Source organism: Rattus norvegicus, chromosome 1 (genome assembly GCF_021556685.1).
Source record: "Rattus norvegicus strain SHRSP/BbbUtx chromosome 1, alternate assembly SHRSP_T2T, whole genome shotgun sequence".
In the NCBI taxonomy this organism is placed as follows: Eukaryota; Metazoa; Chordata; class Mammalia; order Rodentia; family Muridae; genus Rattus; species Rattus norvegicus.
This window is the reverse complement of record NC_141534.1, coordinates 159207977-159228016: the sequence shown is the minus strand read 5'-3', so window position 1 is coordinate 159228016 and position 20040 is coordinate 159207977. Positions and strand designations below refer to the sequence as shown.

The 20040-nt window shown below is 38.5% G+C and overlaps 1 protein-coding gene across 14 annotated transcripts in view; it reads left to right on the top strand.

Moving 5' to 3' along the window:
- The window catches only part of Ankrd42 (ankyrin repeat domain 42), a 43053-nt gene that overhangs the window by 2875 nt on the left and 20138 nt on the right, over positions 1 to 20040 (top strand). For 2 of the 14 annotated variants that reach the window (XR_015685421.1, XM_087656609.1), the window contains exons 2-6: positions 436 to 602; positions 5885 to 5992; positions 9696 to 9794; positions 13751 to 13886; positions 18508 to 18708. Coding sequence is in view for 12 of the 14 variants with exons in the window: in XM_087656609.1 (XP_087512735.1) it covers positions 436 to 602; positions 5885 to 5992; positions 9696 to 9794; positions 13751 to 13886; positions 18508 to 18708 (711 nt within the window). In the remaining 2 variants the exon portion in view is untranslated. Of the gene's footprint in view, positions 1 to 435; positions 603 to 2774; positions 3172 to 5072; positions 5499 to 5884; positions 5993 to 9695; positions 10220 to 13671; positions 15144 to 18507; positions 18709 to 20040 lie in introns of those variants that run through there. The other 12 variants (NM_001135013.1, XM_087656682.1, XM_087656660.1 and 9 more) reach the window with 11 other exon arrangements.

Sequence of the window (20040 nt, the reverse complement as noted above, 5' to 3'; positions counted from 1 at the left end):
GGAGGAATAGTGTGACAATGTTCATCTTGTGTATCTCAGAACTAGAACCTAGAGTATGATTAAGATATATTTAGTTGATTTCAGTATTTAGTTTATTATATAAACAGTGCTTAGTGAATATTTTATACAAATTTTATTCTTGGGAATGGTTATCAGGGCAGCTGGAATTTCTCATGTTTCAACATTGTATGCTTATATTAGTTATTGTCTTTTCCTAGTCACAACATTGTCTTATCTATCTTTGATATGTATACACATAAACTTTCCTCTGTTAACAAGGATGCTTGTGTGATTTGTTCTTTGTTTTAAACTACTCTAAATTTTGTAGTAAATTATTCAGAAAGCTAAAGTGATGTGCTTTCTCAGGTTCATTGCTGTAGTCCTATTTTTTTTTAAACAGTTCTGTAATATAGTTGAAGAAATTTGGGTTTTCAGTAGGTTCCAGGAACAAGGTGCCCTTTGGTAGCATACATGACGCAGTACGGGCTGGCGACGTCAAGCAGCTTTCAGACATCGTGGAACGTGGAGCCAACGTTAATGAAGTGGATGCGCTCCATCAGTTTACTCCTTTACATTGGGCTGCACATTCTGGAAGTTTAGAGGTAAGAATTTATAACTACTATTAAACTAAATAAGTTGATGATTATACTTTCTAAATTTAGTGTACAGGGAAAAGACTTCATGCTTGGCACTCAAAGTAATCTTTTATGTTTGATCTGTTACTTGAGTGCTCTTTAGTAGGGCTCTCTAGCAAATTAGACCTAAGTTTAGCGTTGTAAAGTGACTGCTTTCAGTGCTTATGAGTTAGCTAAGAAATTGAATTGCTAGGACAGCTTTGCTTCTTTGTGTCTGGGGTTCTGGTCAGAAGATTCAAAGACGACAGCAGGGGATATAGCTCAGTGGTAGAGCACCTGCCTGACGTACCACGAGAACCTAAATTCACTTTCCAGGACTGAACAAAAGTAGTGGGGCGAGGCCAGACTCTCTTGAAGCCTCATTGACTCAGATATCTGGTGGTTGATGCTGGATATAGACTGAGTGCTTTATTTCCAACTAGATGTTTTTGTAAGTTCTCTCTGCTCTGGGTTAGTTTGTGCTTCTTTACAATCTGGTGACTAGGTTCTAAAGACAAGCAGAGAGGCTATCTTGTAGAGGATAGCATAGTGAGTTTAAAGTCCCAAAGATCACTTCTTAGGGGTCACTCCTCTTCAGAAAGTGAAATATTCTATAGTTTTGGCATTTATTAGACTCACTTATATTTTAAGCAATTATTGTATGTTGTTACATAATTCTTTTGACTGATATTATACAGATAGCAATTTTGTGTGGACCATTCTCCACGTTTCATTTGTTCAACAATATGCGTTTGAGTTTAAGCCATGTGGTTTTATTATATATGTCCCTTAGTCTGTTGTTTCAGGCGTATTCTTAGTTTATTCTTAGAATTATAGAATTTATTCATTTTCCATTAATACTTAGTTGATTTCAATTTTTAGTTTGTATAAATAATGCTTAATGAATATTTTTTTTTCTTTTTTCTTTTTTTCGGAGCTGGGGACCGAACCCAGGGCCTTATGCTTGCTAGGCAAGCGCTCTACCACTGAGCTAAATCCCCAACCCCTTAATGAATATTTTTTACAGGTCTAATTCTTGGGTTTATATAAAAGGGCAATTGGAATTTTGCATGTTTCAAAGTTGTATGCTTCCATTAGCTAGTATCTTTTATTTGCCTATAGACTATAGTAGTTTTAGTCACAAAGCTGCCTTATCTATTCCTAACAATTATACACATACTTTTTTCTGTGAACATGACTGTATGATTTGTTCTTTGTTTTTGACTACTCCACTTCAAGCAAAAAGATCTGGATCAGATAATATCCCTGTGTCAGTGTGGGCTCAGTTGAAGTGACCAGGAATTTTTACTTTGATGTGTCAGTGGATCCTGCTCACGAGGGAGACATGTGCCTTGTTTTTCTTCTGTCAGCTTGTAGCTGTAGGTCTCTGTTTCCTTCTGTATCAAAAGTCTGCATTCTGGCAAGTTTTCCATGTTTTGTGTTTGAGTGATAGTTCATCAAAAGTGGAATTTTATCTCCCTTCTTTTCTTCCTTCTTTCCTTCTTTCTGCTTTTTGGCTGACTTTAGAAAGAAGCAACAAAACAACAAAACAAACAACAACAAAACCCTTCAAAAAACCAAAAAACCTGACTTTATTCTGCCACATTCAAACAGGAGACCTTGCAAATTTTTTCTCTTCCTGGTACTCATTCAACCTTATTGATTACCTTCACATAATTTTTAAAGCTTTGAAAATGATTTTATTTACTTATATTCTAGACAGAGTCTCACTGTGTAGCCCTGCCTTGGCTGGAACTCCCTTTAGATCAAGCTGGCCTCAGACTCAGATCCACCTTCCGGTGCTTCTGCCTCCTAAGTGATAGAGTTAAAGTCCGGACTTCAGACTATCTCTGATGCTATCTTTCCCAGGCTCTTGGCTACTGAGCCTGGAGTTTTTCTCTAAAGTATACCTGGGCCTAGTGTTATTGTTTTTGTTCTTGGTTCACTTTCAGAAATTGTCCTTCTTGTAGGGAAATTGTACTATGTATCCAAGTAAAACTATTCTATGGAGGTTGGGCATGGATAGATAGCTCTAGTCCCAGGCTGAAGAGGAAGCGCTACCCTTTTCTAGCTGAGATCCAGTAGATTTTCTTTGTTTCTTTTTAAAAATTGCTTTTATTTATGTGTTTGTATGTCTGTAATGATGTGCATTTGTGAAAGTGCCTGAGGAGACCAGAAGAGACCGATGTCCTGGAGCTAGACTCATAGGCTGTTGTAAACCACCTGGCATGAAGGCAGACATAAACCCTGGTCCTGTGGAACCGCCCGCAGCCGCTGTTCTCAACTGTTGAGTCATCTCACCAGCATCGCCTTTAAAGATTCATTTACTTTTTATTTTTTAAAAACACAGATTGTATTATAGCCCAGGCTGACCTTGAACTCCTTTATAGTAGAAGCTCTTTAACATGTACTCTTCCTGCCTCCACTGCTAAATGCTAGAGTTACATTGTGCACCCACGCCTGTGTGTGCAGCACTGGGATCTAACTCAGGACATTGATTATGGCAACTCTACCAGCTGAGCTACGTCCCCAGACAAGCGTCAGTAGATTTCCTCAAGTACGTGCTATACATCTTGTTATGTACCTTTGCTCAGTTTCCAGACTTAAAAAGGTCAATTTTGACAGCACTGTTAATTTTGTTATTGATTCTATGAAAGTCTTGCCCAAGTCCATCCTTCAACAGCTTCTGAAGCCCTGTAAAATTTTCCAGTTTTTAAATTTGGTTGGTCTCAGTATGTTTGTTCACTGTACTCTCAAACTACTGAACTGAAGAAATCCTTTTTGCGACAGGCTCTTGATGAGCTGGGACTTTACGTACATGCTATGTACCTATTTAATTTGCTTTTGAAAAATTAATTTAATATTTTACATGTATGGAAGTTTCGCATGCATGTATGTCCATGCACCATGTATGTGCCTAGTCAAAGGCCAGAAGAAGGTGTCAGATCCTCGGGACTGTAGTTACAGACAGTTGTGAGCCATCGTGTGGGCACTGGGACTGTAGTTACAGACAGTTGTGAGCCATCGTGTGGGGACTGGGATTGTAGTTACACACAGTTGTGAGCCATCGTGTGGGCACTGGGACTGTAGTTACAGACAGTTGTGAGCCATCATGTGGGCACTGGGACTGTAGTTACAGACAGTTGTGAGCCATCGTGTGGGTACTGGGACTGTAGTTACAGACAGTTCTGAGCCATTGTGTGGGTACTGGGCTCTAACACCAGGTCCTCCCTCCTAACTGCTGCCATTGTGTACTTATCTATTGATTGATTGAATGAGTTTTTAACAAAGGCAAATATGATTAATGGAGAGCAAATAACATTTTTATTAGTTGTCCCAGTTGAACATTCATGTGAAATGAATGCCAATCTCAACCCACACTAGGTTCCATATAGGATTTATCCAAAATATATCATAATTAAATATAAAACTTATAAGACTTATATTAAAAACAGAATCAAATCTTTGTAAATCATATACTTGATGGAAAATTGCAACCAGTTTAAATAAGGAATACTTAAAACTGAACAGTAAATGCCCCTCAGTCCCCGCAAAAAGAAAAAAAAAAGCCCACACAAATGGGCAAATGTTGATGTTTTCTCAGGATGTGTTGTTGATTGGTAGCATTTGAGCCTTGTGAGTTCAACATCGTTAACTATTAGAGAAATGCAAATTAAGATTACAGTGAGAAGCCAACATATGCATAAGAATAGTGAAAACAATAAAACTGTCCCTAAAGTGACAGTGCCATGCCCAAGAATGCAGAGATCCTGAGACCCTCATGCATTCCGGTAGAAGGTAAAATCAAATCTAGCAGACATTTGAATACTTTGTTATAATGTAGAATGTACATTATTTTTATGCAGTAGCAGCTTCCTTACATAGTTATTCAAGAGAGGAGCTAAAGCAGCACATGGGTATTTATCATGGCTTTGATTTCCATGAGCTAACAATTCTAACACATAGTATTGTTTCCACAAGTGTTTGCTGAATAAATGAATGACTCGTGATGGTTAGTCAGGTTGAGCTCTTTAAAAAATGGGGCCAGCAAGAGGACTCAGCAAGGAAAGGTGCCTCTTGCTAAATTTGACAACCTTAAAGTTCAGTCCCCGGAACCTACATGACGGAAGGAAATGGCTGCCACAAGTTGTCCTTTTACTTCCATGAGGTGAATGTGAACTGTGAAGACAAAATAATGAATAAATAGAATAAAAAGAACAGTAAAAACGAGAGTAGTGCCCATAGTATTCATGCTTACTTAAACATTTAAAAATGGGTCAAAGATCGTCAGTTGTTTCCAGTAGAACCTGGAAAGTTCAACATTGAAAGATAGTAACAGCTTCTGCAGCCCAGGCCTCCAGGTACAGTCACACGGTGAGACGGTTTAGTTTAAAGACACTCAGGTTTTATTTCACTGGCTGTTTCTCCTTTTTAAAACCTCTGCTATATACATTTTAGGGACACTGTACAGTAACAGTGTGTTCTGATACAGAAGTGTCTGGATCCACTCGAAGAATTGTAGAAGTTTGGAATTTAAGTGCTAGAGCTATGTGTTCCCAGCTACTTGGAAGGATGAAGCAAGGATTCATTTCAATCCAGTGTTCAAGGCCATCTTGGACAGCATTGCGGGACTGAAACTCTTGAGAAGAAAGGAAAAGATTTGTTATACTTTTCATTTTGTATGGTAGTGTGCACACACGAGTGCATGTGCATTCGTGTTCTGACCCAGCCCACAGAGGTGTTGGATTCCCCTGGAGCTAGAGGGAGAGGGTTATGAGCTACTTGACATCAGCGCTGGGATCTGACTCCCGTCTCCAGGAAGAACAGCAAGTACTCTTAACTGCTGAGCTCTCTTTCTAGCTGTGGAATAGAAACATAAAAAAGGTAATAGTAATTGACAATTGGCAGCTCTTGAGGGGACTTGGCTCACAGATTGGTTTGTTTTGGCATGAACACTATTAGCTAAGTGGTATATTTATTGGACTAGCATTTATTTCACTCATAGCAAGAAATGCCAATAATTCAGTATCAAGTGTATCTGGTAGACAAGGAATGTGTCTTCCAGTTTGCGATGGTTCCCATTACTTTTTCTGACTTTCTTAACAGTGAAGTCAGGGTTGCTTGCTAGGCTTCTGTGTTTGTGCATTTTATTTTCTTACACTGGGCTTAATGCTCATCTGTTGTTTCTCATGCTACAATAAGAATCTTATAACAGACTAGATTTAAAAGTTATAAAAATACTAAAAGCATCTGGTTTATTTTTCTCTTAGTGCCTTCACTGGCTACTCTGGAATGGTGCGGATGCCACACAGACAACTACAAGGGGATGGACAGCAGCTCACGTAGCTGCCATCCGGGGTCAGGATGCCTGCTTGCAGGTAAGGATTTTGGTGACTGTTTTTCTTTATTTTTTTAAATTCTTTTTAAATTAATTTAATTTAGTTACTTCACCATAGCTCTGTTGGGATATTGCCATTATTCTTTTGGGTCCAACTCTTGATCCATTTCTATGCTGAAAGGAAGGATCGACTGATACCAGCTATCCACATAAATGATATGTAACTGGAGATTTTTAAATCTATGAAGTAATTGGGTTGTTTTGAGTGATGTCACAGTCATGTCTGGAGTGTCTTCTTTGTAGCTTGCTTTTTTTTTTTTTTTTTTTTTTTGCTGTGCAAATGTTTGTATTGTTCCAATGTAGGTGTTCAAATCTTAGCTCTCAAAGTGATGGGCATTAATGCCAGAAGGTAGGCAGTGAGAGCAAAGAGAAAATACAATAGTAACTCTAGGGGAAATGAGTCAAGTGAAGCTTTACCTGATACATATCGGCACTATTCTAGTGCCATTATTCTCTCCAACAAGCATTAGCTCAGGTCACTCCCTGTGCCTTGACTTTCATTTTCTGCTCCACAGTGACCTCTTCCCTCTTTAGACTTTTTATATTGCATATTTTGGTACTGTGCTATGTGCTTGCTCCTTATCCATGTCTTCTTTGTGGAGTTGATTATATATCCCTACAAATGTCCTCATTCCCTAGGTTGATAAGTTGTTTATTATTATTATTATTATTATTATTATTATTATTATTTCTAATCATTAGTTATTATTTTATGACTCTTAAAACACAGTAAGTACTCAGTATATTATTTATGACTGATTGACTGGTTAGATGAGATACAGTCATGAGGATTATTTTTAAAAACCCTTGGTAGGAATTATGACTGAGTAATCCTTTGCTAAGGTACTGGTAAATAAAGACTGGTTAAAATAGTAATTCTGAGTGGGAAGAAAAGAACTGACTAGGAAGGAGTTGGGGAGTAGCGGCACGGTACAGCCAGGGCTAGCATGGTAAGGCTCTTGTTCCCATTCTCAACACCAAGTGAAAAAATGTACTAAGACATCACTTGTTAGAATAGATTTTAATTTTTAGAGCTGTGGTAGGTTCAGTAAAATTGGACAGAAGATACATAGATTTTGAATTGGTAGGTTGGTTTCCCAGCCAGTAAATCTCTCTGGAGGTACGGCACACTCATCTGACATGAAAGTTTATATTGGGGTTCACTCTTGGTATTGTCTTAGGGTTTTACTGCTGTGAACAGACACCATGACCAAGGCAAGTCTTATAAGGACAACATTTAATTGGGGTTGCCTTATAGGTTCAGTTCATTATCATCAAGGTGGGATCATGGCAGCGTCCAGGCAGGCATGGTACAAGAGGAGCTGAGAGTTCTATGGCTTTATTTGAAGGCTGCTAGTGGAAGACTGACATTCATGCAGTTAGGATAGGGTCTTAAAGCCTACACCTATGGTGACACACCTCCTGCCTCAGGATCCCAAGTTCTAGGATTACAGGGACCAACATACCTAATGATCACTAATGTCTTTCAGTGCTTGGTATTTTATTGTTTGAATGTTTGTTCCATTACCCACTCACAGTATCTTTGTTTCCAATTCTGACAATATGAATAAAGCTAATAACTATTCATTTTAGTCTCTCTTTGGACATGTTTTCAATTTTATTAGGTATTTACCCAAATACTAAGAAGTATATGATTGGGCTGGAGAGATGGCTCAGTGGTTAAGAGCACTGACTGCTCTTTCAGAGATTCTAAGTTCAATTCCCAGCAACCACATGGTGGCTCACAGCCATCAATAATGGAATCTGATTCCCTCTTCTGGTGTGTCTGAAGACAGTGACAGTGTACTCATATAAATAAAAGTGTATGATTGTTAGATTATGGTAAGATTGTGTTTTGTTTTATAAGAAGCTACCCTTCATCTTCAAAGTACCCAACCCGTGGTTCCTCATCCTTACCAGCTTTTGTATTGTCAGTATTCTGGATTTTGGCCATTCTAATAAGTAGAAAGTGGCTGTTTACTATTGTGTACATTTGTTTCTCTGGTGGCCTTTGATGTGTAGTGGCTTTTCATATGCTTATCTTCTTTGGTCAGTGTCTGCTCTGAACATTCTGTGGAAGTATTGGAGACTGATCTCAAGGTCTGCTGTACGTTAAGAAAGTTACCAGTGTGCTACATCCACAGCCCTCACCAATGTTAAAATTGAATTCTTAACATTTAAGAGTGTGTTTTATATCTTGGGTAACAATATTTTTTTTTATCAGCCTGTGTCTTTTAACAAACATTTTCTCTGTGTATGAACTGTCTTTCTTCTCTTCCCAGTGCCTTTTTTTTGTGTTTAACTTCAAAGCAGTGTAGTTTATCAATTCTTTCACGGATTGTACATTTGGTATTGTATCTAAAAAATAGTGGCCTAGCCCTGAGTCATCTAGATTTTTTTCCCTCTAGGATATTATAGTTTTATATTTTGTATGCATGGTCCATTTTAAATTAATTTCTTCCCTTTCTCCCTCCCTCTCTCCCTTCCTCCCTTCCTTCTTTTTGAAACAGGGTCTTTGTACATAGCCCTGGCTATACCAGAACTTGCTATGCAGGCCAGGCTGGCCTCAAACACACAGAGATCCTTCTGCTTCTGCTTTCTTAGTGCTGGGATTAAAGGCATGTGCTACCATACCTGGCCACATTAAATTTTTAAAAATGTTTGTGAGGTCTGTGCTTATGTTCAGCATTTTTACACAGGATTCCCAATTGTTTTGGCACCTGTGTGTCAAAAAGACAATCTTTCTCCTTTTCCAGAGTTGACTGTGCTTATGTGGGTCTATTTCTAGATGCTTTATTCAGTTTCATTGAAATATTTGCTTATTCTTTGGCGAGTATTACTTTGTTTTGATTTTTTGAAATGAGTCTTGAACTTGGAAAGTGTCAGTCCTCCAACCTTGTGGTTTGAATATGCTTATCCCAGGGAGTGGCATTATTAGAAGGTGTGGCCTTGTTGGAATAGGTGTTGGCTTATAAGAAGAAGAAGTGTGTCACAGTGGGGGGGGGGTGGCCTTTGAAACACTGATCCTAGGTACCTGAGGGATCAGTCAGTCTTCTTGCTGCCTTCTGAACAAGATGTAGAACCCTCAGCTCCTCCAGTGCTATGCTTTTCTGGACACTGCCATGCTCCTAACTTGATGATAATGGACTGAATCTATAAGCCAGCCCCAACTAAATATTGTCCTTTATAAGAGTTGCCTTGGTCATGGTGTCTCTTTAGAGTAATGAAAACCCTAAGACACTTGTTCTTCTTTTTAAATATTGTCTTGGCTATTCTGGTCTTTTGCTTTTCTATAAACTTTAGTATCTGTTTGTTGATATCCAGAAAATATATCACTGGGTTTTGATTGGGACTGATAGACTTGTGAAACTAATTCTTCCTCTGTTATATAGGAAGAAATCCTATAGTTCATGACGTGTATGGAAGTTGGCTTAGTTATGCATTTGGATGAAACCATCTAAGAACATTGACTTGGAACTCAACTAGCCAATTACAGTTCTGCAGGCAGTGTTACAGAAGATTTGAAAACCCATTCTAGGATTACCTAAAGAATGTATTACACTTTACCTATAGTTCATGTATAATAATCTTATTATAAATTAATTGCTTATGTTTACTTTGTATCTCCATTCATACTTTGCCATCTGTATTCATGCATACTTTTCCCATTTCTCTGTTTCTAGGCTCTTATAATCAATGGAGCCAACCTAGCAACTCAAGATGACCGTGGATGCACTCCAGTACACCTTGCTGCCACTCACGGACACTCTTTTTCTTTACAAGTAATGCTGCGAAGTGGAGTGGTGAGGGACCCTCCTAATTAGTCATAGTGTGTGATCATGCAGGTGGACTAGCATTTGGTAGTTTGGTTATCTCTTCCTGACTTGCAGAATCCTTCCTATGACTTTGGGGAAGTCATTGTTTCCTTTAACTTTCCCACCTTTAAACATGGATGCAGCAATGTAGAGAAATTTCCCTTTGTTTCTCCTCACCATGAACAGTATAGAAAATATTTCAGAGGTTCTGTGTTTGACTGCTGGTTCAGAGCTTAACTGGGAAGTCTGAAGCTTTTTTTTTTTTTTTTTTGGTTCTTTTTTTTTCGGAGCTGGGGACCAAACCCAGGGCCTTGCGCTTCCTAGGTAAGCGCTCTACCACTGAGCTAAATCCCCAGCCCCAAGTCTGAAGCTTTTAAACAAATATTCAACAGGTAATTATGTCTTTATGAATTTGTGTGTATCTCCATAATGCTTTAAAAAACTTATTTATTCTAATGTTTGTTTTTTAATTTATTAATCATTTTATTTGTTTACATTTCAAATGTTATTCCCTTTCCCAGTCTCCCATCCATGAACCCCCACCTTTGCCTCTAATAGGGTGCTCCCCCACCCACCCATCTGCTCTTGCCTCACCCCTCTAGTATCCCCTTCTCTGGGGCATCAAGCCTCCACAGGACCAAGGGCTTCCCCTCCTATTGATGCCAGATAAAGCTACAGAGAAAGTCCTCTACTACATATGCAGCTGGAGCCATGGAGCTGCCTGTGTACTCTTTGGTTGGTGGTTTAGTCTCTGGGACCTCTGGGTGGTCCAGTTAGTTGATACTGTTGTTCTTCCTATGGGGTGGCCATCCCCTTCAGCTCCTTCAGCCCTTTCCCTAACTCTTCCATTGGGGTCCCCAGGCTCAGTCCAGTGGTTGGCTGTGAGTATCTGCATCTGTCTTAGGTGCTGTCAGAGCCTCTCAGAGGACAGCCATATGAGACTCCTATCTGCAAGCACATCTTGGTATCAGCAATAGTTTTGGGGTTTGGTGTCAGTGAATGGAATGAATTGCACAGTGGGGTGGTCTCTGGATGGCCTGTCCTTTAGCCTCTGCGGTGTTCCTACAAGGAAAATTGAAAGGTAAAATTTTTGAGATAGGTAGGTGGGTCCATCCCTCTACTAGGGGTCATGTCTATCTATGGGAGGTGCTCTCTTCAGGTTCTATCTCCTCGCTGTTGGGTATTTTGACTAACGTCATCACCATAGGATCCTAGGAGCCTTTCACATCCCTGGCATCTGGGGCTTTCTAGTGGTTCCCCAAGTTCCCCACCCCTCCACTGCTACTTATTTCTATTCATTTTCCTGGCCATCTAGTCTTCTCTCCTGTCTCTTCCCATATCTGGTCCTACCCTCACCTCCTTTCTTTCTCCTTCCCTCTCCTACCGAGGTTCCTCCCTCCCTCTGCTTCTCATGTTTATTTTGTTCCCTCTTTAAGTGGGTTTGAAATATTCACACTTTGACCTTCCTTCTTATTAAGCTTCATGTGGTCTGTGAGTTGTATCATAGGTATTCTGAGCTTTTGGGCTAATATCCACTTAACAGTGAGTATATACTACGTATGTCTCGGTTACCTTACTCACTAGTTCCATCCATTTGCCTACAAAATTCGTGAAGTTGTTTCTAATAGCTGAGTAGTTCTCCATTGTGTAAATGTACCACATTTTCTGTATCCGTTCTTTTGTTGTGTGACATCTGGGTTGTTTCCAGCTTCTGGCTATTATGAATAAGGCTGCTATGAACATAGTGAAGCATGTGTCCTTGTTATAGGTTGGAGCATTTGGGTATATGCCCAGGAGTGGTATAGCTGGATCTTCAGGTAGAACTGTTTCCAATTTTCTGAGGAACTGCCAGAAAGATTTCTAAAGTGGTTGTACCAGCTTGCAATCCCACCAGCAATGGAGGAGTGTTCCTCTTTCTCTACATCCTCACCAGAATCTGCTGTCCCTTGATTTTTTGATCTTAGCCATTCTGACTGGTGTTAGGTAGAATCTCAGGGTCATTTTGATTTGCATTTCCCTGATGTCTAATGATGTTGAACATTTCTTTAGGTGCTTTTCGGCCATTTGAGATTCCTTAATTGAGAATTCTTTGTTTAGCTCTGTACCCCATTTTTTAATTGGGTTATTTGGTTTTCTGGAGTCTAACTTCTTGAGTTCTTTGTATATTTTGGATATTAGCCCTTTATCAGATGTAGGGTTGGTAAAGATTTTTTCCCAATGTGCGGGTTGCTGTTTTGTCCTAACAATAGTATCCTTTGCCTTACAGAAGCTTTTCAGTTTCTTGAGGTCCTATTAGTCAATTGTTGATCTTAGAGCCTGAGCCATTGGTGTTCTGTTCAGGAAAATTTCCCCTGTACCGATATGTTCAAAGCTCTTTGCCATTTTCTCTTCTGTTAGATTCAGCGTATCTGTTTGATGTGGAGGTCCTTGATCCACTTGGACTTGAGCTTTGTACAAGGAGATGGATCAATTTGCATTATTCTACATGCTGACCACCAGTTAAACCAGCACCATTTGTTGAAAATACTGTCTTTTTTCAATATATGGTTTTGACTTCTTGTCAAAGATCAAGTGACCATAGGTATGTGGGTTAATTTCTGGGTCTTCAATTCTATTCCATCAATCAATCTACCCATCTATTTCTGTACCAATGGCATTTTTTTTTAAATATATATATCACTATTGCTATGTAGTACAGCTTGAGGTCAGGGATGGTGATTTCCCCCAGATGTTCTTTTATTGTTGAGGATAGTTTTCACTATCCTGGGTTTTTTGTTATTCCAGATGAATTTGAGAATTGCTCTTTCTATCTCTGCAAAGAATTGAGTTGTACTTTTGATGGAGATTGCATTGATTCTGTAGATTGCTTCTGATAAGATGGCCACTTTTACTATGTCGATCCTGCCAATCCATTAGCATGGGAGATCTTTCCATCTTTTTGAAGTCTTCTCTCTTCAGAGATGTGAAGTTCTTGTCATACAGACCTTTCACTTGCCTGGTTAGAGTTATGCCAAGATATTTTATATTATTTGTGACTATTGTGAAGGGTGTTGTTTCCCTAATTTCTTTCTCAGCCTGTTTATCCTTTGAGTAGAGGAAGGCTACTGATTTGTTTGAGTTAATTTTATACCCAGCCACTTTGCCAAAGTTGTTTATCAGCTGTAGGAGTTCTCTGCTGGAATTTTTGGGGTCATTTAAGTATGCTATCATATCGTCTGCAAATAGTGATATTTTGACTTCTTCCTTTTCAATTTGTATCCCTTTGACCTCCTTTTGTTGTCTAATTGCTCTGGCTAGAACTTCAAGTACTATATTGATTAAATAGGGAGAGAGTGGACAGCCTTGTCTAGTCCCTGGTTTTAGTAGGATTGCTTCAAGTTTCTTTCCATTTAGTTTAATGTTAGCTACTGGTTTGCTGTATATGGCTTTTACTATGTTTTGGTATGGGCCTTGGATTCCTGATCTTTCTAATACTTTTAACATGAAGGGGTGTTGTATTTTGTCAAAGGCTTTTCAGCATCTAATGAGATAATCATGTGATATTTTTCTTTGAGTTTTTGGCTTCATTTTTTTTGAGACAGAGTTCCTCTGTGTAGCCCTGACTTTTATGGAACAATTTGTACACCAGGCTGGCCTTGAATTCAACAGAGGCCTGCCTCTGCCTCTGCCTCCTGAGTGCTGGGATTAAAGGCAGCATTAAAAGATTGTTTCATAACAATTCACTGAAAACTTCATTGTTCATGTGTTCATATCAGTGGGTGCAGAAAATATTTTTACTACATTAAATATTTGCTGTATAATCGTAAGATTGCTATAAATTTAAGCTTTTAATTTTCAATTGCAGAATTGTCTAGATTTATCATTTTTCTTACAAATGGCAAGAAACTGAGTCCATTTTGAAAGTGAGTGAATTTTACCTGTAGGATCCCAGCGTGACTGACAAGAGAGAATGGAGACCTGTGCATTATGCAGCTTTTCATGGGCGGCTTGGCTGCTTGCAACTTCTTGTCAAATGGGGATGTGGCATAGAAGACGTGGACTACAATGGAAACCTTCCCGGTATTGCACTAAAGTGAAGATTGCAGTTTTCATTGATAAAATATTTAAATGCTTGATCATATTTAAGGAATATAAATATCTAGTCATTCTGTAATTTCTTCACAGAGCTAAAATAGGAGATAAACTGATTTGAACTGTTTACTATAACGCCTGGGTTATATACTCTATGAGATTTTTTTCTTGAGCTCTCAGCAATAGAGGAACTAGTCTCCCCCTACCCCCATTTTTTTTTTCCGCCTCTCCTCTTCTTTCCTCAGTATTCCTGTGGGATTCAGCTGAGGGCTTACATAAGTTAAGCAGGTGCCTGGGCCCTGGGGTTAGTACTTTTTTTTTTTTTTTAATTCCCACCTCTGACACACAGGCAACTATTTTACTGTTTAGGTATCTAGGGGACACATGTGTATGTGTTTGTTATAGCAGTTTCAGTTTAATTTAAATAAATTGTATATAAAGTTCTATTGAAATTCAAAAGACAGATAACAGAAAGATTGGATTTTTGAAGGCTGGAGAAATGGCTCAACAGTTAAAATTATTTGCTGCTTTTTGTTTAGTTTAATCTCCAGGGCTCATCTCAGTTGGTTCACACCTACCTGCACCTCTAACTCCAGGGGATCGGATACCCTTTTCTGGACTCTGTGAGGTCACTTGTACTTACTTGTGTGCACATATACATTTAGTATTCTTTTTGTGAAGATTTGTTTGTTGGTGTGAATTCATTTTTTTAAATATATGAAAGTGATTTTACTTTGCGCTCATCCTTTTTAAACTTATTCTTTTGTTTGGTTAAATCTCTCTCTCTCTCTCTCTCTCTGTTTTCATGTGTTCGAGTGTGTGTGTTTAGATTGAGTTTAGAATCTAGCATATGATCTCTACCAATGAGATACATTCTACCCTCCATCACAAATTTAAAGTATAATGTACATATGGAAAATACCCAGTTTTATGCATAGCCATTGCACTCATACATGATACGTCATTGAAACCATTAGGATTAGCTAATACCTATTTCTTGCACCTGGAATCTTCTTTCACACCCCTTCCGGTTACCTCCTACCATCCACAATTATCTCTGACTTCTGCTTATAAATCATTCCCCCTACTTTTGAACTGTATGTGATAAAATAATATATTACTACTCCAAGTGACTGGCTTGTATTTTCCCAAGTAGGTGTACCGATTTTACCCCATAGTGGTATTTAAGGGTTTCACATGCAGCCGGGAGTGGTAGTGTGTGCCTCCAGTTACAGCACTTGAAAGGTAAGGGAAGATCAAGAATTAGGAAACTCTGTGTGCTGAATAGTGAGATCAAGGCCAGCCTGGGCTCTAGAGGGAATTTCTCTCATATGTAGAATTTAGATTTAAGTGCCTATAGAATTAAGTATGTAAAGGCAGTATGAAACACAGGGGCTGTGAGCATGACTCAGCAGTTAAGAGCACTTCCACTCTTACAGCAGACCTTAGCTCATGCCTCAGCACTCATGTAGTACAGCTCACAACTGCCTAGAACTCCAGCTGGACATAGGCACACAGAGACATGCGCACATACAAGGAAGATTTTAAATCATAAAATACAGACATAGAAATATAATTTTAGACAAAGATAATTAAGGCTTTATAAATATACATCTATATTTGTATAATAAAAATATATATGTATAATAAAGACAGGAGACCAGAAGGCAGAAGGAAAACTATTTGGGGATAGGGCAACAAGAAAGAGAAATGGGAGAGTGATTATCAGCAGTTTACAATAATACTGTGAAAATATCATAGTGAAATCCATTATTTTAATGCCAACTAAAAAAATTCATAAAGATGGTAAAATGGGAATATGGAAGAAATCATTGAAGTAGCTCCCATTTTATTAATCCTGGCCATTAACTAGTTGTTTTATGCTTAGTAATTCTCTTGAGTTATTGGATCTCTTGGTGATTTTAATTTGTATTTTTGCTCAGGACTACTGCCAGGGCACATCATTTTATATCTTTATGTTTAATGGTTACTTGGTTAGTTTCTGTTGTGATATACCAGTTCAGACATCCTTCCTTATATTCTGAGTCTTCTTCAAGAGCTGTAAGGGTTCTTCATAAAGTCTAGATGAAAGCCTTCAACTGCATACATTATACATATCTTTTCCGTTCTATACCTATTCCATTGTTTTACTCTTGAGACATCTTTTAATGAATAGAAGTTTACTTTTAATGTAGTCCAATTTAGTAATATCTTCTCTTTGTGGTTAGTACTTTTTATATTTGATTCAAAACTGCTCCTGCTTACTGTGATCACAGAGACATTTGTTTATCTTTGAGAAATTTCATTAGTTTAGTTTTATGTTTATATCTCCAACCTACTCAGAATTGACTTTTTTATGTGCTATACAAGGTCACAGTTTCATTTCAAGTATGTTTGATCATTTTTGTTGTTTTTTTGCTATTTTCTCACTAAAAAAGATCAAACTTGTTTTTAAATATGTATACTTGTTATAATAGTATAATATAGATAAAAATTCCTGAGTAACTAGAGACACTCCTACAAACTTTTTATAGAGCAGATTAGGGGCTTAATAAAAATCTTTTATAGTGATTTAAGCATTAAAGGAAAAAGATGCTTAGAGAGACACATCACATATAATGAGTATGTGCTCTGAGAGAAATTTGTCCTCTCAAGACACTAATTTGGTCTATATTTATCGAATGTCACTCATGTCTTAATGTTAGAGGTAACTGAGCAGAAAGTACAAAGTCATTGCTTTCATGTAGTGAGGGAAAAGATGAATGATCCAAACATACAACATTATATAGGGATACATGTTTGGATAAATATAGCAAAAAGGAGAAGAGGATAGTAGAGGAGTACAATTTAAAAGAGTGTCATGTCAGGGAATCCTTTATTGATAAAGTGATAGTTGGTGGAGACCAAAGGAATTGTCTTGTGGCTATTCTGAGGAAGAGGTGACCGAGTCATGTGCTGTTGTGGTTTACATAGCAACAAATAAGTGTGACCAGGACAGACTAACAGATGATGAGGTCACATGTTCCAAAAGCAACTAAAAGGGTTTGAACACTGTGTGACTGGAGCAGACTTATGTCTTAGCCTGTGATTCTCAACCTGGGTGTTGCGACCCCTTCTTATCTCCAAAAATATTGACATTGTAATTCATAACAGTAGCAAAATTAGAGTTATGAAGTAGCAACAAAAGTCATGTTATGGTTGGGGGGTTACCAGAACATGAGATGCTGTATTAAAGGGTTGTAGCGTTAGGAAGGCTGAGAAACCACTGCCTTGTCGGGTCATTTTGGCTGCCTGGCATGCTCAGGGCCCTGGGTTTAATCTCCAGTGCCTGGGGAAAGGAAAACAGAAGTGCAGGGTTTAGCTACTGTCTGGTTCACTATTTATAGTGGTGTTGAATGGAGGAAGTGAGAAGTCAGGACGGAATTGGGTCCTATGTAAATTCTGAGCGAGACCTAGGAGTTTCTGTGAGGAGGAAGGGACAGAGGAAATCAAACCTGGACAATATAGGAAGGAGACAGTTTCCTAGAGTTAAGATGTGGAAGACAATGTCAGGACAATTTGAGGGAAGAGCTTAGTTTTGTTATGTTGTTAGAAATCTGTGAAGTGTGCAAGCGTATGTGATGAGCAAGCCCTTAGGAGGGTTCATTCCAGGGAGAACCTTTTGGTAGGGCTGCAGAATGACCCAGCATACATTGTATGTGCCAGCAAACTAGCCTCTGGACTTAAGAACTTTTCTTTCTAAGGCCAGGGCACAGTGGACCACCTTGCTTTCCTTTAATCATAGATTGCCCAAATATTGGACTTTTTATCTTTGAAGTCATTGCTTCATAACTCTCTCCTTCCCCCAAAGTTTTGGCTTCTGACTGCCTTTCAGTCTGATCTTTACTTTTAAGAATTCTTTGAAATTTTTGTCTGTTCATCCCATTCTTATTTGTTTTTTTGGTCCTTTGTAGCTTTTAGAAATAAATTTTTTATTTTACTTTCAAAGATTTAGTGTGAAAATAGTTAGTTTGCTAATGTGTGCTTGGTATGCAGTCTTTGTTTTTGAGACAAGGTCTTGCTATGTAGCCCATGCTGGCTTTGAACTTGTACTCTTGCCTATGCTGCTCATATGGTGGGATTGCAGTTCTGTGCCTTCATGACTGGCTAGTTTTAACTTAAGTTTTTGTATTTATTATAAAGAATAGTGAATTATAAGAAGATGACAAATGCAGAATGATAGAAGTATCATCCATTTTTGCTTTTTCTCTTTTTCTTTTCATTTATTTTTTTAAGTATACACTGTGGGACTTATTATATAGACCAGGCCAGCTTTGAATTCAAAGAGATCTACCTGCCTATGCCTTTGGATTGCTGGGATTAAAGGTGTGCACCACTATACCTGCCTAGATCTATTTTCAAAAAAAAAAAAAAAACCCAAAATTGAGACAGTGTGTCTCTAAATAGTCACAGGCTGGACTGGTAGCCCAGGCTGGCCTGGAACTTCGCATTCGTTTTGCCCTTCCCATGAGGGGTTCTTGTGTTATAGCCATAAACTACCACAACCAGCTTTTCAAGGTATTTTATTGTCATTTTTAGGACCAATCCTATTCTTTTGTCTTCTTTACAGTTCACTTAGCAGCCATGGAAGGCCACCTCCATTGTTTTAAGTTCCTACTGAGTAGAGTGAACAGTGCAGTACAAGCCTTGAAAGCCTTCAATGATAATGGAGAAAATGTACTGGACCTGGCACATCGGTTCTTAAAACAGAACATTGTACAGTTTATTCAGGGGGCTGAGTATGAAGGAAGCCATTTAGATGATCAGGATGGTGAGTAGTTAACCACACATATTTTATTTTAATAGAGAATGGTAATAATATATGGAATCCAAAGACAAAGAACTTGTAAGGCAAATGCTACATTGAAAGTTATCATGTTACTTACTATCCATATTCATCCAGATTCTTTATTATGAAGCAGTTTAGACAAAGCATGTAGACAGTAGTATAAAGAACAGTGTATGTGACTGTGTTGGCTAGTTTCATGTCAACTTGATACAATCTAAGTCATCTGAGAGGAGGAGCCTAAGTTGAGAAAATGCCCCCCTTAAAATCTAGCTGCAGTCCAGCCTGTAGGGCATTTTCTTAATTAGCGATTGATGGCAGAGGGCCCAGCCATTATTGGTGGGACTGTGCCTGGGCTGATGGTCTGTCCCTATGCAATCACTGATCTGCTTTGTGCTAATACAGATTAGCTTGCATTTTCTAGAGTTTTGTATATCGTCATTTTGAGAATTCATATGTATTCTGTGTACTTGTAGTTTATTCATTTGTAATTGCTATCATGTGTTCTATGATCAGTTGAACTGAGGCGAGCATTTGCATTGCTTTCAGTTTGGGATTTGTCAGTAGAGTGGCTGTTATGTCTACATGGACATATGTTTCTATCCCTCTTAAGTACTAGGAGTGCAACGTGTGCTGGGTATATATCTAACTTTAGATACTGCTTAAGGAGCTGCTTTTCTTCTCCCTCCTTCCCTCCCTACTCCCTCTTCCCTCCTCCCTCCCTCCCTCCCTCCTTCCCTCCTTTCCTCCCTTTCTTTATGGTTGTTTGAAACAGGGTTTCTCTGTGAAGCCCTGGCTATCTTGGAACTATTCTGTAGACCAGGCTGTCCTCAAACTCAGAGATCCACCTGGCTCTGTCTCCCAAGTGCTGGCATTAAAAGCATGTGCCACCATGTCCATCAAGGAGCTGCTTTTCAAACTGCTCGCCAAAGTCCTCTATATCCTTGTCAACAAAGGCAGACGGCACTCTGTTCTGCTTCTGTAGCCATTTTAATGGTTGTATGCTGTTTGCTAGAGCATCTTTTCCTGGACTGGTCACTCATGCTCCTTTTTAAATGAAATATCTTTTACTTTCTGACATCTTAAAGATAAGGCTTTTTTAGTTGTCGAGAGTTTTAATTTTTAATGTATTCTTGACATAAACTCTGTCAGATGTATATTGCAAACATTTTCTCCCTTTCATATTCTTTTAGTTTTCAAAGTAAAATGTTAAATTATAACATGTAAGTTATAATTTGTAATTTTGTTGTTTTAAACAGTGTAGCATTTGGTGACATTTTATAATTCTTTTTAGTTGTCAGTGTTTCAGTTGAACTC